Consider the following 14,035-nt stretch of genomic DNA (forward strand, 5'->3'; position numbering starts at 1 on the left):
AACCCTGGAAGGCGGACAAAGAGTATTTCTGGGGCGATCAGGGTCCTACTGGTCCTCTAGGAAGGATCCCTCGGACCGGGTATGGACAGTCGCTGCAAGTATTGCATCATCAGCACCGCCACAGTGGCTGGAAAGAATTCCATGTTCTTCCATCGATTTCAATTTGGGGCCATTTTGGCGCGGGACATGCGCAAGGCGACCCGCCTTTGCAGCCTGCTTCTCCCTTTATTGTGAAAAACCCAGTGTCCCAATGTCCCAGTGTCCCGTCACTAGCGCACTCCGGTCCATTCAGCCAAGGTACATTTCCACCGTACTCCTCCCCACCAGGAACCTCACCCATCAATAACTTCCTCGCCAGCCCGGCTACAGATCTCCTCTCAATTTTTTTCTACTTCCCCCCGCAACTACCTCCCTCTTTCTAGTTTACATCAGATACCCAGTTGCGCACTCGTCATTGTCGGCTTCTTTCAACTGTGAGTACTTGTCGGTGTTTCCTGCAGCGCAAAGCGAATCAGAGTTGTTCTTGCACCCGCCAATTTACTTCCGCCTTTCCCTCTTTCTCTCTGTTGGATCGGCTCTGTCTTGAAGCCGCCAAAAACAATCTCTTTCTCGCTCTTCTCCTCCGTTTCCCTCACTTCGAAACGGAGATTTACGAGACGAGGCTCCTCAACCCTAGAACCATTTTTGATTCATTCATCTGACTGTGGTCACTCAGGCCCCTCCATAGATTCCTACCCAGAACTACCGTTTATCGCCAATCCTCAGATAAGGATTACGGTACCTACCAGCACGATGGTCAAGGAAACGAAGCTCTATGAAACCCTGGGCGTACGTTGGACAAGGAAGCTCCCGAAATGGCTGGGACAGAATATTAATATCGGAATAGGTTGCGCCAACGGCGACCGAACAGGAGCTGAAGAAGGCGTACAAGACAAATGCCCTGAAGTACCACCCTGGTAGGCACCAACGGATTCGCCGCGTCGCCACGGACTTGCTAACAAGATCTCCATAGACAAGAACGCCCACAACCCCGATGCTGAGGAGAAGTTCAAGGAGATTTCCCACGCCTACGAAATTCTTTCCGATTCCCAAAAGCGCACTGTCTACGACCAATATGGCGAGGCTGGTCTCGAAGGTGGTGCAGGCGGCGGTGGTGGCATGGCTGCCGAGGATCTGTTTGCTCAGTTCTTCGGCTCCGGTGGTGGCTTTGGCGGCGGCCTTGGAGGCATGTTCGGCGGCGGCGGCATGCCCAACCGCGGTCCTCCCAAGGCTCGCACGATTCACCACACCCACAAGGTCTCCCTCGAGGATGTCTACCGCGGAAAGATCTCTAAGCTGGCTCTCCAGCGGTCCGTCATCTGCTCCAAGTGCGAAGGTCGTGGCGGAAAGGAGGGCGCTGTCAAGCGCTGCGCTGGCTGTGATGGTCACGGTATGAAGACCATGATGAGACAAATGGGTCCCATGATCCAGCGTTTCCAAACTGTCTGCCCTGACTGCAACGGAGAGGGCGAGACGATCAAGGATAAGGATCGATGCAAACAGTGCAACGGAAAGAAGACCATTGTCGACCGCAAGGTCCTCCACGTTCACGTCGACCGTGGTGTCAGAAGCGGCACCAAGGTTGAGTTCCGTGGTGAGGGTGACCAAGCTCCTGGCATCCAGGCTGGTGACGTCGTTTTCGAGATCGAGCAGAAGCCCCACAACCGCTTTACCCGCAAGGAGGATGACCTTTTGTACCAGTGCGAGATTGAGCTGGTGACTGCACTGGCTGGTGGAACTATCTACGTTGAGCACCTCGACGACAGGTGGCTCAGCATCGAGATCCTTCCCGGTGAAGCCATTGCACCTGGTATGTCAAACCCTCCTTCGCTTCCTTGATGTTAATACCTGCTAACACATCGCAGACGCTGTCAAGATGGTTCGCGGCCAGGGTATGCCTTCTCCCAGACACCACGACTTCGGCAATCTTTACATCCAGTTCAACGTCAAGTTCCCCGAGAAGGGCTGGACCGAGGACCCCGCGGCCTTTGAAGCCCTTCAGAAGCTGCTTCCTGCTCCTTCGCTGCAAACTGTTCCCCCCCCTGAGGCTATGACCGAGCCTGCCGACCTTGAGGACCTGGACAACTCCTCCCAGGCTAGAGTCTTCGGAGGTGCTGGCGGTATGGACGAGGACGACGAGGACGGTCACCCCGGTGCCGAGCGCGTGCAGTGCGCTTCTCAGTAATGACATCATATTCCGATGATATTTGATATTACGAGCATCTTCGGCGTGGTGGCGGAAGAGGACGCGGGCGAGACTTCTTTTCACAAACTCGTTCGACAGAACGAAATTGCATATTTTCCCAGTCACGAATGGATGGACACGGTTGCATGGAAACGGTAAAGGGGGTCACCGTTGGGAGACCGTTCTCAGATGGCGGGAATCGACCAGCCACGACGTCTCGTCTAGACGCCCGTGTCGGGTTCGTCGAGAGTGGAAGCTGGATTCAAATGGACCAGCACACAGTAACAGGGAAATCTGGTCCAGCGCGTGCTTATTCTCAAAACATCACTTGGCTTCTTTTGCTCGAAGGACATTCGAGACTTGGCAGGAAGGCGTTCACGGTCATAGAGAGGATAATCCGTTGAATCGAATTGATGATAAACGTGCCTGAAGTTTTTCCCCACCATAAATACAGTGCTCGCGACTTGGATTATGACGCATCTTCTTGCATCGGCTCTTTCGACGCATGCTCTCCCTCTGCCTGCGCCTGTTCATCGCCCTCTTCCTCATCGGCTTGCTCGTCATCGCCTCGCTTGCGCAAATCTTCGGTGTTGTACAGTAGCTTCCTCACCTGCTCATGAGACATGTCAAATTCCCCCTCACTCACGCCTGCATCCTGAATTCCCAAGTCTTGGGACGAGAAGGCGGCACCAGTCCATCTGAAAGAGACGATTCCATTAGGTGCGGTATCGTTCTCTGCCGGGTCGATTGTGACCAATATGCTTGTCATCGAGTTTCCGGTAACAATCGGTGCCACGTAAAGTGGATTTCCCGGGAGCGAGATGGTTTGAACGTGTGAAAGGATGTTGTCTTCGGCCAAGCGGAGGACGAGAATGGCAGATACGCTAGATACTGATTTAGCCATGATCAAATCACCGTCAGACACACAATTGACGAACCTCTCGCATACTACTAGAACGATAGGCACCTGCAAGCCGTTCTCCGTGACAGTGGCCGAGAGAAGCTGGGCGACAGCGACCTTGGTGGTGTCCTTGTCGGTTTGCTGAACTTGCCCCAAGACATCGAATTTGGACAAGACCTTGCCATTCTCCCAGTCCCAGGCGAACAGCTCGCTGTCGCCACCTCCCGAGACCAAGACGTCCAGACTCGGCAGCGTGAGTGCACTGATGAAGTTGGCGTGACCGAGACAGAAGCCCTCAATGACGTGAGCGTGCGGCATGAAGCGTGAGACGCGGATGTGCTCGTCGCGGTCCGCCGTGATGATATACCGGCGAGACCCCTTGGATGCAAGTGTCAGAGCAGTGAGCATGGAGACGTGGCCGATCTGGAGTGTGTGCTCAAACGTTGGCTGCTCCTTGGTAACGTCGCGCTTCGACTTTTGCTGCTCGCGCAATTGACTCTGAAGAGCGCGGAGGTTGCTCTTGGAGTGCACGGTGAAGGAGTTCGCTTCGGGCGTGAAGGGTTTCGGAGCCGCGGAGGCCGCCTCGGAGGCGACCTTGGGCTGGGCCGCAGCGTCGGAGGATTCTGAGGTTTCCGATGGGATCAGTGGTAGGGAATAGACATCGCCGAACTTGTCTGCGCTCAAGACGGTTTCGTTGTCTGGGCAGATGAGAACGGAGCAGGGGCGTTTAGGCATTTGTCTTTTGAGATGTGTTAAGGCTAATGTATATGACGGTGTAAGTCGGGCAACGTACCTCTGGCTCAACTCCGTCAGGTTTCCTTTGCCATCGTGCTCAAAGACCCAGAGAGACTTGTCGTGACCCGAGATGGCCAATAAGTGACTTCCGTTGCTGGTGGTCGTCATGATGGTGATGACGGGGTATTCTGGGACTCTCGCAAACGCCGTGCCGCGGTTGTTTTGCTGGCCGTCCCGGTTATTCCGCCTCGTCTGCTTGTTTCCCTTTCTCCTATCTCTTTTCTGATATCCAATCTTCTGAGGTTCACTGTCGATAACCATGGCATCGGCATCCTTGGCTTCCTCCACGGCCTCCGTCTTATCCTCCTCGGCGCTCTCGACCCTTTGACGTTTGGGAGGAGGCCCATCCTCGTCGTTGGCTGGAGTCGAAGGTGTAGGAACACCAGAGCTCACCTCAATACCAACTTTGGCAGCAGCAGCCGATGCAGCAGCGGCAGCAGCCTTTTCGACGTCAGGATGCTCCCATGTTGAGATGTGAGCGCCATCTTCGAGACTGAATGAGCGAATCTTTCCACCCCTGGCGGCGAAGACCACGTTACCCGCGGGTTCTAAGCAGTTGTATGGAACCTTCATCGTGATAGTGTGAGTTATTCAGTGCTGTTCGCGCTCATTTGGTATGACTTGAAGCTGGGACTGCAAGATACGTAGAACTTTCACTTCAGACTCATCGCATCTAAGCAAATGAATGCCCCACCACCGGATGTCTGAGAAAAAAAAGCGGTACAAAGCGGCATGCATCTTTTCCTTCCAAGCTTGGGCCACGAAACCCCTGCAAGATGCCCCGCGCTTGGCCTTCTTTGGGACTAGACCCATTCGGTTGCCCTGATGGGGGCAGCGGCGCCCGGCCGCAACACACACCGAAATTTCGTTTGGGTGAAGCAAAAAGCGCAAATTCCGGGGACAGCCTCCTTTTTGTCTTTCACAACACGTCAACTTTTTGATACCCAACTCCCATCCACCAACCAACTCCCCAACAAATTCATTTGCCCTTAAACAACCTGCCTTCGTAAATAAGAAGATATGGGGGGCAAATCTGCGAACAAGGCCGGCTACTTCGACAAGCTCAAGGGCTTGCTCGAGGAGTACAAGTCCATCTTCATCGTCACCGTCGACAATGTCAGCTCTCAGCAGATGCACGAGATCAGACAGTCCCTCCGTGGTGAGGGTGTCGTCCTGATGGGAAAGAACACCATGGTATGTATTCATGCGAAGCTCAATTGTGCCTGGAAGAACTCTTCTCGCTGGCGCGTCGTGCCTCGGAAAGACCTGTCTGCTAACCAGCCTTGAAATCTAGGTTCGCCGTGCCCTCAAGACCTTCATCCCCGACTCCCCCGAGTACGAGCGTCTCCTTCCCTTCGTCAAGGGTAACGTCGGTTTCGTCTTCACCAACGGCGAGCTCAAGGACGTCCGTGACAAGATCCTCGCCAACAAGGTCGCCGCCCCTGCCCGTGCCGGTGCTCTCGCCCCTGCCGATGTCTGGGTTCCCGCCGGCAACACCGGCATGGAGCCCGGTAAGACCTCTTTCTTCCAGGCTCTCGGTGTCCCTACGAAGATTGCCCGTGGTACCATTGAAATTGTGTCGGATCTTAAGCTCGTCGAGGCCAACACCAAGGTCGGCCCCTCCGAGGCCACCCTCCTCAACATGCTGAACATCTCGCCCTTCACCTACGGCATGGGTATCGCTCAGGTCTACGACCAGGGCAACTGCTTCCCCGCTGATGTCCTCGACATCTCCGAGGACCAGCTCCTCAAGGCCTTCTCCAGCGCCGTCACGACCATCGCCGCCGTGTCCCTGGCTATCAACTTCCCCACCCTTCCTTCCGTCATCCACTCCTTCTACAACGGATACAAGAAGGTCCTCGCTGTCGCCATCGAGACCGACTACTCCTGGCCCGAGATCGACGAGCTCAAGGACCGCATCGCCAACCCCGATGCCTACGCCGCTGCCGCTCCCGCTGCCGGTGCTGCCTCCGGCGGCGCTGCCGAGACCAAGGCTGAGGAGAAGGAGGAGGAGAAGGAGGAGGAGTCTGATGAGGATGGCGGCTTCGGCGGTCTCTTGTACGTTCACCTGTTACCCCTACGTTTCTTGCCATTGCTAACATCGTTACTAGCGACTAAAAATGACGGGAAATCGGTGATGTCACGGCTACTATCTGAGCTACGAACGGGTTTACGAAGACACGTGGATCTTGAACGCTGTATAGATGGGTTGCCGATCAATTAAGCACATCGCATTTGACGGCAAAAAAAAAAGTCGCTCTTGACTACTCGGTGATGTGACTATGCTCGTGAGCATTCACTCTCCCAATGTTTCAAAGGTTAGTACTTTTCTTTCTTCTTCACTTCCCCCTCCGCTTCCTATGATTATTTAAATGTTCAAGAGCTTTTTAACCCTGATCTACTTGATGTCACACACAATTTCCGTATGAGAGAGCAATTTCTATCCAATTTTTTTTTTCGCAGCCTCAGTTCCACTTGGGTAACATGGCTAACATAAAAAAGTGTACAGGTTTGAACACACGACCCGTATCGTACAGTGATTCCTTCCATCTCTCCACATGCCAAACGTGATATCAACCCCCTAGTCTAAGCCTTTTCAATACCAAGAATCCTTTTCGCGATGCTCACTGCTGGCCCTGGCAGGTTTGCCAACTTTGCCACCTTGAGTGCATGACTCTGCCTGTTGATGCCTTTGCGCAGTTTATGAACGTAGACGAATCCGCCATCCTCGTCCTCGTCCACATCTGTGCAGTACATCTCCACCCACCCCTTCTCGCCCTCGCCGCTCAACCCATCCTGGACCGCCAAGTCAGCAACGCGGTGGAAATGCGTGGCAAACAGCGTGCGGCACTGGTTGATGGTGACCAAATGATGCAGACAGGCGTACGCGACAGCCGTGCCGTCCTCGGGCGTCGTACCCCGGCCGATCTCGTCCATAATGACAAAGGACCGCGGCGTCGCGTTGCGCAAGATGTGCGCCGTCTCCATCATCTCCACCATAAAGGTGCTCTGGTCGCGGTACAGATTATCCGCGGACCCGACGCGGCTGAAGAGGGCGTCGACGACGCCCAGCTCGGCGTAGTCGGCCGGCACGTAGCAGCCGATCTGCGCGAGGATCGTGATGAGCGCGTTCTGGCGGAGGAAGGTGCTCTTGCCCGCCATGTTGGGCCCCGTGATGAGCCAAAGCTTTGCCTCCGGCGAGCCTGAGCCGCCAACTAGGCAGTCGTTGCGGATAAAGCTACGCCCCTGTTCGTGTAATCCGCCCTCGACGGTAGGATGGCGGCCACCGATAATGGTGTGGCCCGTCGAGTTATTGACAATGGGCCGGATGAGGCCCTGCTCGACAGCGAGCTTCGCAAAGGACGTGGTAATGTCAAGGTCGTCGAGGACGGCAGCGTTGCGGCGCAGCTTGACAAGGTTCAGCACAACAGCGGCGCGGAGGGTGTGGAAGACGCGCTGCTCTTCAGTGCGGATGCTGTGCCGGGCGTGCTCGAGCTGTTGGCCGAGGCGCGTCCACTCTGGGTCGTGGAAAGAGCTCGTCGACTTACTGGAGCTCAAGGCCCTGATGTTGGAGTAGACGGCGCGGGCGTCTTTGCCCTTGATGTGGCAGAAGTGGCCGAGGGCTGGGGACCAGCGGAGGGTCAGGGACGCGACGCTGTGGCGGTCGCGGAGCGTCTCGGCGAGGGTTTCTTTCTCGGCGTGGAGGGCGGCGAGGTCGACGTGGAGCTGGCGGAGGACGGCGCTGGCTTCCGGCTTCATGGTCCACGTCTCGTTATCATCGGCGTATGCCTCCCGGACCGATGTGGGGCGCCTCCTCTTCGCGGCTCCCTTGGGGAGGACGGCTGCGTCGTCCTGCGTGCCTTCGGTGCTGACGATTTCTTGGGCTAGGGCCATCATCTGCCCCGCCTCACTCGCCTCGATCTCATGCTGGTGTACAATGCCCTCCTCGTCGATGGCGTCCTTGATGCGACGCGCGAGGGTCAGGGGCCCCTTGAGGTTCATGCGGGCAGTCATGTGTGCGAGACACTTGGACTCATCGGCCGCTCCCGTCAACAGCTGATGGATACTGTCAGTGGCATGGATCGTGTTCGCCAGGGCTACCAGGTCGTCTGGGTCTCCTCTGCCGAGTGCGAATTTCTGTACGAGGCGCTGGGAGTCATGGCTCCAGCGGAGCAGCAAGACCACGGCATCGCGCAAGTCTGGCTCCTCGATGAAGCGGGCGACTAGGTCCTGTCTGAGCTTGATGATGTCGAGGGATGTGGACGGCGCGCTTAGCCAGTCGTTGAGGAGCCGGGCACCACTTTTGGTGGCCGTCCGTCTGATGGCGTGGAGGAGGCTGCCCCGAAAGCTCCCGTCTTGGATCGTCTGCTTAATCTCGAGTGCTCGCACGCTGTTCTTGTCGATGCTCATAATCTGCATGTTCTCGTGTCGCAGGGGCGGCTGCAGCTTCATGCTCAACCCTAGCAGCTGTTCCTTGACGTAATGGAGCAGCAGGCTGCCGGCCGTCACCTCACGCTCGGTGAAGGCATCGCGCGTCGCCTGAGAGATTTCGCTCTCTAGCATAGAGGTCCAATCAGAAAGACACCTGATCTCGCCGGAGGAGCTGTAAGTGACCAGATGCCGGTCCTCGCTGAGGATGGGCCACAGGCCATGGTCGGTCTGAGCCTGGATCTCGCTGTTGAGCACGACTTCTTTGGGGCATATCCTCGACAAGATCGAAGAGAGAGCCGGGAGATCGGTGGCCTGCGTGTAAAACTGACCGGTGGACAGGTCTAGCCAGGCGAGGCCCAGGGGTAGCGGTGGTGCGGCAGAGTCACCAGTTGCCGGAGTCACGCTCCGGTCAGCGGCTGAATGGGACGAGTCTGGGGCGCCTGTCTGCTCTACCCCTCCCCCAGACTGGGCTGCCGTCGCATGGATAGCCAGCACGAAGTTATTGGTGTAGGGATCCATGAAGTTCTCATCAATCAAGGTTCCTGGCGTGATAACACGAGCAACTCTCCGATCATGCATCAGCCCACCAGACTTGACCTTCTCCGGCGCGTTATTGGGAAACTCCTCAGCAATGGCGACATAGCGATTGAGATCCTGGACCAGCATCTTGAGAAACCGATCCAGCTGGAAGAAGGGAAAGCCGGCCTAGCAACCATCACATATCAGACCCAAAGAACACGAGACTCAACAGCGCACGTTTTCCGGTACACGAGAAGAGACTAATTTACCATGGGAACCGGTCCGGCACTCGTCTTCTTCTGAGCAACCTTGAGGTTCAGGAGGGGCCCGTACTCCTCGGCGTGCTCAAAGTACAGCTCATAGAAACCGCCGACTCGCGTCAATAGTACGCAGTTGTCAAATTTTTGCATGTTGCGGCGCGCTTGCAGCACGACGGTCGGGTATGTTGGGCCCTCATCTTGCACAGGACAGGGATCTAGTGGCAAAACGCCCTGGGGTAGATCGTCTAGCTTCACCGTGGACTTTGTCTTCTTGCCCCTGGCAGAGACGGACAAGTGCCAGCTCCTGCCGCCCGGCAGTCCAGAAACCCCAACTTCTCGGCCGAAGCTGGAGCCGCAAATCACTCCATTGCAGCGGCGCAGGCGGAGGTGATGTGTGGCGGTCGAATAAGATCGGGCAGTAGTCAGTAATGGGGTAACCAGATCATGGCAGGCGAGTGTGGTAAGTGGTCGGGGTAACATGTGAGCATATCTTGAATGTGAGCTGTTTGGATGCGACGTCGATGCAAGTTTTTTTGGTCTTGTTGGTTGGCCAGTTTAGTCAGTGTCCAGGCGCAAGGGAAATGGTGTTGTGACGGTAAGCGGAGGTTACAGTCGAATGATGAGATAATGATTCGGGTAAGGGAGACGATATAAACCGGGGGTTAGAATGGGCTGAATGGGAATCATGCGAGCGGCAGCGCGGACGTGAATTATCGCGAGATTTTTCGGGACGGTGGCTCGAATCCGCCCGAATCGATTGGCTCCCATTGGGAGGATTCTTTGCAGACTGGCAGGCCGCTGTGAACTGTTCTGTGGGGCATGTGGTCCAGGTGTCCGGGTTTGGTTCGCATCGCCCTGAGCCTTGAGGTAAAGTAAGGTAGCATGGCATGGCATGGGACGGACCGGGGGAGAAATGGCATGACATGTTCCTGTGCTATGCAGGCTGTCGGCGATAAAAAATTAAGCGAGGCCCTCTGTATCGTCGGAGATGTGACGGGACCTGACTACACCAGACAGCAGAGGCAACCGGACAGCGGGCAACAACGAATGCCAACGAATATCTTGGATAACTCAAGTCTCTTGCAATGGTAACGTAATCGTGGCGGAAGCTTCGCCAACCGGATGATGGAGCACGGGGAGTCAGGACCAAACAGGAATGGAGACGCCAAGCGGAGAAGAAACGGGGTTAATGGAGAACTTGAGAAGGGGACGATGTCGGAATTAGGGGTCCTCCGAGGCAGATAAGGTCGACCTGGTAAGCAAGATTCGCGGCGAGGGGGAGGGATCCGTCAAGATCGCGAGTTGCTTTAAGCACGAAAGGCCAAGAAGGGAGAGAATCAACGGCGATCGTCGACGGCGTTTGCGGTATCGTCTCGCGTTTTGGTAGGTTGTCTTTACGGGTACCTACCTGCCTGTTCTGCATCATTGTCTTACGAGACTCTGTTTCGTCTAGCGTCATTCTGTTGGACAGGTCGCACGTAGCAGGGACAAATTTAGAGGCCCGTTGGCATCAAGAGGACACCTCACCATGAATGACAGTTTGGCAGAGATAGGAAGATGGGTTGCGGTGTGCGGATACAGTGCGTCCCTGAGCAGAACAACTGTATTTCGCCCCAACCCTCCTCCTTAGAGAGCCTTAAGCTGCTGAGCAAAGATGTGCCCGAGGTCGGGATGGGAGCTTCGGGTAGTCTTGGGCGATGTTTTGCTTCGAGTTGCGGAACGACCCGGCAGCGTGGATGCGTCGCTGCGGCAGGAAGTTCAACGAAAACCCAACGAGAATTTTGGGCTTTGAAAAACACAGTGCCTAACATCCCAACAGCGCCTAGACATCCATTGAGAGGCGAGGGAGTTCTCTGTTGGTGGCGAGGCTGCTGCTGTAGTGCCTTGTTCTGCGGGCGATGGTCGAATGATAACACCGTCATATTGAGATTGACAGGGCGGGGGTCACATCATACGCAGCGGTCATGGCCATATCATGGCTCACCGGCCATTGGGATCAACGGACAGCTGGATCCATCCCCGTGTCCATTTTGGATCTTTTGGGTATACAAGCACTGCTTGCTGCTTGCAGGAGGCGGACAACGAGGGTGGGCTGGAGACAATCAAAGATGGGCAGACGGCAGAGCATGCCGCCATCCCAGAACATGCTATCTCCAGTGTGTGGCAGCACCCTGCAATTCTTGCCCTTTTCAGGATAGCTTTGCGTGCCTTGGTGCACAACTATTGTGTGTGTATGCTGGTGTCTGAGTCTGGGCACATGGCCGCGGCGGCATGGGAATGTCCGGTTTAGATGGAAAGACATGGGCTGTTGTGTTTTTGGCTTTGATGATGGATCGAGAAAGTAATACTCATGCCAGGACCCGATTCGCGCCGCGCGGGGCTGCAAAGGGGCAAAAAGTCATTATGAACAAAAGATGAAGTTCAAAAAAGTTATCTTGCGTTGATGTTGTGCGAGTGTGGCACTGGGGTGTTTGGCCTGCCATCCGCTGCTGGAGAGGGCATCGTCGGATGTGCGTGCATGTGGAGGTATACTAGACGACGTCGCAACATGGGATTATGGGGAAATGGATGGTTCGGATCGTAGCATGCGACACTCAAACCAGGCGACTGGATGATGCTTAGATGAAAGCCCACCCACTCAGGCCGGCTTCCAAGGTGAGGTGTAATGAGGTTGGGTCCGGAGGATTGCGACGTGTAAGCACACAATGCCACCTGCTGCTTACCTCACCACCTGCCGTCGGATACATTGGGTTCGACGGAAGGGTCAGTTTGACCGCCCTTACCTAAGGCTGCTTTGACCAGCTGTAAGGGAAGAAACCCCCCATTCGCAATCGAGGAAGGAGTTAGGAAAAGAGGGCTGTCTATGAAACTTGGGATACCCGCAGCTCACGGGATGGCCGTTGTAAGCGGAGTTGCAACAAGTCGGTGAAAGTACCTGGGCCGCCTGCCCTACAGCGTCGAGGTACGTGGGGTACGTACCGGGCCTGGCCCCAAAAGTACGGCGCGGTTGCCATTCGGTATCGACCGATTTCGACTCCTTCTCGGCCCATTCCCGCGCACTCTCCAAATTTATCGCCAGACCCTTGGTCCAAACATGGCAGCATGCGCCGTCATGTCGCCCTTTGCATTTGAAATATCGCCTTGCAGGTATATATCTCTTTTTCTGTGCCCCCCTTTCCAGTCAGCCACCCCTCCTTTCCTGCCGAACATTTGGTTTGATACGTCTGCTTCGCCTGTCCATCTGTCTTCAGCGGATCCCAACCACTCCGCACCCATATTCGTCTCATCTGTTGCCAACACTACTACCATCACCACTACTACTACTACTACTACTATTACTCCCGCTGCTCCCAACATCAACCGCTCCTGCCTGATTCTTCCCGACTCACCTCTCTTTCCATTACCACCGCGTATCCTGCGACTGTCTACGAGTTGGATATCAGACATATTTCCTCCTTTTTCTGTCTCGAACGTGTTTTGTCGTTCGACAGCAAAGAGTGAACCCGCTTACACACCCCCGATACTCACGACATCAACCGCAATAACACCACCTCCACCATATATAACGATAGAGCAAGGCTGCTCACAGAACATCACCCTTTATGGCGGCGCATCTACCTACCATCAACTTCAACCCTTTAGCTCCCGTCACACCTCCGCCTGAGCACCTGTCGTTCCGGAAACCCGCACTTCCCCTTTCTGCTCAACTGAAACGCAAGGCCGCCGAGGCCAACATCACCAATGATCATGTCACGATGAAGAAGGAGCTTTCACCACAAAACAACCCGTCCATGGCCCCGCCAAAGCCGACGTCGATCCCGAATGCGGGTGCAGACCCGACCCAGCCGCCCATGGATCCCCGATATGTGGCCATGGTTTCACGCATTGCCGCCTACTACCAGCAACGGTGCCAGGCCATCTCCAACGCGCAGCAGCAAAGATGCCAGGCCTGGGCCAACATGCACAGGCAAAAGTGTCAAGAGATGATGCAGGCCGCCATGTTGGTGGTGGCGTGGTACATCCGCGACCGGATCCAGCGGAGACGCCGGAGGCAAAAGAAGCAGTTCCGCACGGGGTTAAGAGCGCAGAGCACCCGGTCCCGTGTAACAAAGGGCGAAGGAGTCCGGCGCTGGGTCATGAATATGCCCGAGAGCATGTCATCACCGCATATTCCAGGGCTCGACGACCTCGCTGACCAAGAGGAGGCCCACTTCTCCATGGACAAGGAAGTTCCACCGGACAAGGACACCAAGCTATTTGAGATGGCGGACAACATGATTAGGAGTCAGTATCGCAAGGTCGAGGTGCCCATCCTCGGCGTGCTTGGCTTCGAGGAGGACGAGAGTGAGAGTGAGAGCGAGGCCGACGACGACTTTGACCAGCTCATGGATGATGAGCTCGAGGATGGTGAAGTTGAAGAGTGCGACGATGAAGACGATTTGGAAATGGACGATGAGGACGACGAGGAGGATGGGTCTGAACTCGTCCACCGCGGTACGGGCACGGGCACTGGAAGCCGGGGCAAGGACTCTGGGTTGTCATCTTGAAGTTGGTGTTTGGGGATTTTGATTTTCTTCTTTCTCGGCTCTTTGCTTTTCAATGTGTGGCGTTCAACGGCGGGCATGGACAATGATGTGACGATTGGATTAGTTACCCTGGGCGATCTACATACCTTGCTTATTTGGCCACTTTACAAATAGTATCTATATATCCTGGACCGCGTCGATAGGAAACAAAGACTGATCATGCTACCAAAAACAAATAAAAAAAAAAAAAAAAAAAACCACCAAAGAACAGAATAAAAAAAAAAAAAAAAAAAAAATTATAAAAAAAAAAAAAAAAAAAAAAAAAAAAAAAAAAAAAGGGCTCGAGTTCATCCCATCGTCCGAATCTCAGCTGAAAAGC

At 55.2% G+C, this 14,035-nt stretch overlaps 5 protein-coding genes across 5 annotated transcripts; 3 read left to right on the plus strand and 2 right to left on the minus strand.

Annotated features, from left to right (window-relative positions):
- Window positions 1–792: 792 nt before the first annotated feature.
- On the plus strand, window positions 793–2,224 carry CORC01_03435 (DnaJ domain-containing protein; the record flags this gene model as incomplete). The annotated part of the gene is made up of 4 exons (XM_022615085.1): window positions 793–828; window positions 887–956; window positions 1,013–1,849; window positions 1,905–2,224. 4 exons carry the CDS (start codon window positions 793–795, stop codon window positions 2,222–2,224), a joined length of 1,263 nt encoding a protein of 420 aa, XP_022478544.1.
- A 469-nt stretch (window positions 2,225–2,693) lies between these two features.
- On the minus strand, window positions 2,694–4,493 carry CORC01_03436 (WD repeat domain-containing protein; the record flags this gene model as incomplete). Its single annotated transcript, XM_022615086.1, has 1 exon — window positions 2,694–4,493. One exon carries the CDS (start codon window positions 4,491–4,493, stop codon window positions 2,694–2,696), a length of 1,800 nt encoding a protein of 599 aa, XP_022478545.1.
- A 447-nt stretch (window positions 4,494–4,940) lies between these two features.
- On the plus strand, window positions 4,941–6,038 carry CORC01_03437 (ribosomal protein L10; the record flags this gene model as incomplete). Its single annotated transcript, XM_022615087.1, has 3 exons — window positions 4,941–5,114; window positions 5,215–5,978; window positions 6,032–6,038. The coding sequence occupies 3 exons, from the start codon at window positions 4,941–4,943 to the stop codon at window positions 6,036–6,038; spliced, it is 945 nt and encodes a 314-aa protein (XP_022478546.1).
- Window positions 6,039–6,506: 468 nt separating this feature from the next.
- Window positions 6,507–9,610, minus strand: CORC01_03438 (MutS domain V; the record flags this gene model as incomplete). The annotated part of the gene is made up of 2 exons (XM_022615088.1): window positions 6,507–9,056; window positions 9,140–9,610. 2 exons carry the CDS (start codon window positions 9,608–9,610, stop codon window positions 6,507–6,509), a joined length of 3,021 nt encoding a protein of 1,006 aa, XP_022478547.1.
- A 3,122-nt stretch (window positions 9,611–12,732) lies between these two features.
- CORC01_03439 (uncharacterized protein) lies at window positions 12,733–13,677 on the plus strand (the record flags this gene model as incomplete). Its single annotated transcript, XM_022615089.1, has 1 exon — window positions 12,733–13,677. The coding sequence occupies one exon, from the start codon at window positions 12,733–12,735 to the stop codon at window positions 13,675–13,677; it is 945 nt and encodes a 314-aa protein (XP_022478548.1).
- Window positions 13,678–14,035: the final 358 nt, after the last annotated feature.

Source organism: Colletotrichum orchidophilum (genome assembly GCF_001831195.1).
Source record: "Colletotrichum orchidophilum strain IMI 309357 chromosome Unknown Scaffold_20.1, whole genome shotgun sequence".
NCBI lineage: Eukaryota > Fungi > Ascomycota > Sordariomycetes > Glomerellales > Glomerellaceae > Colletotrichum > Colletotrichum orchidophilum.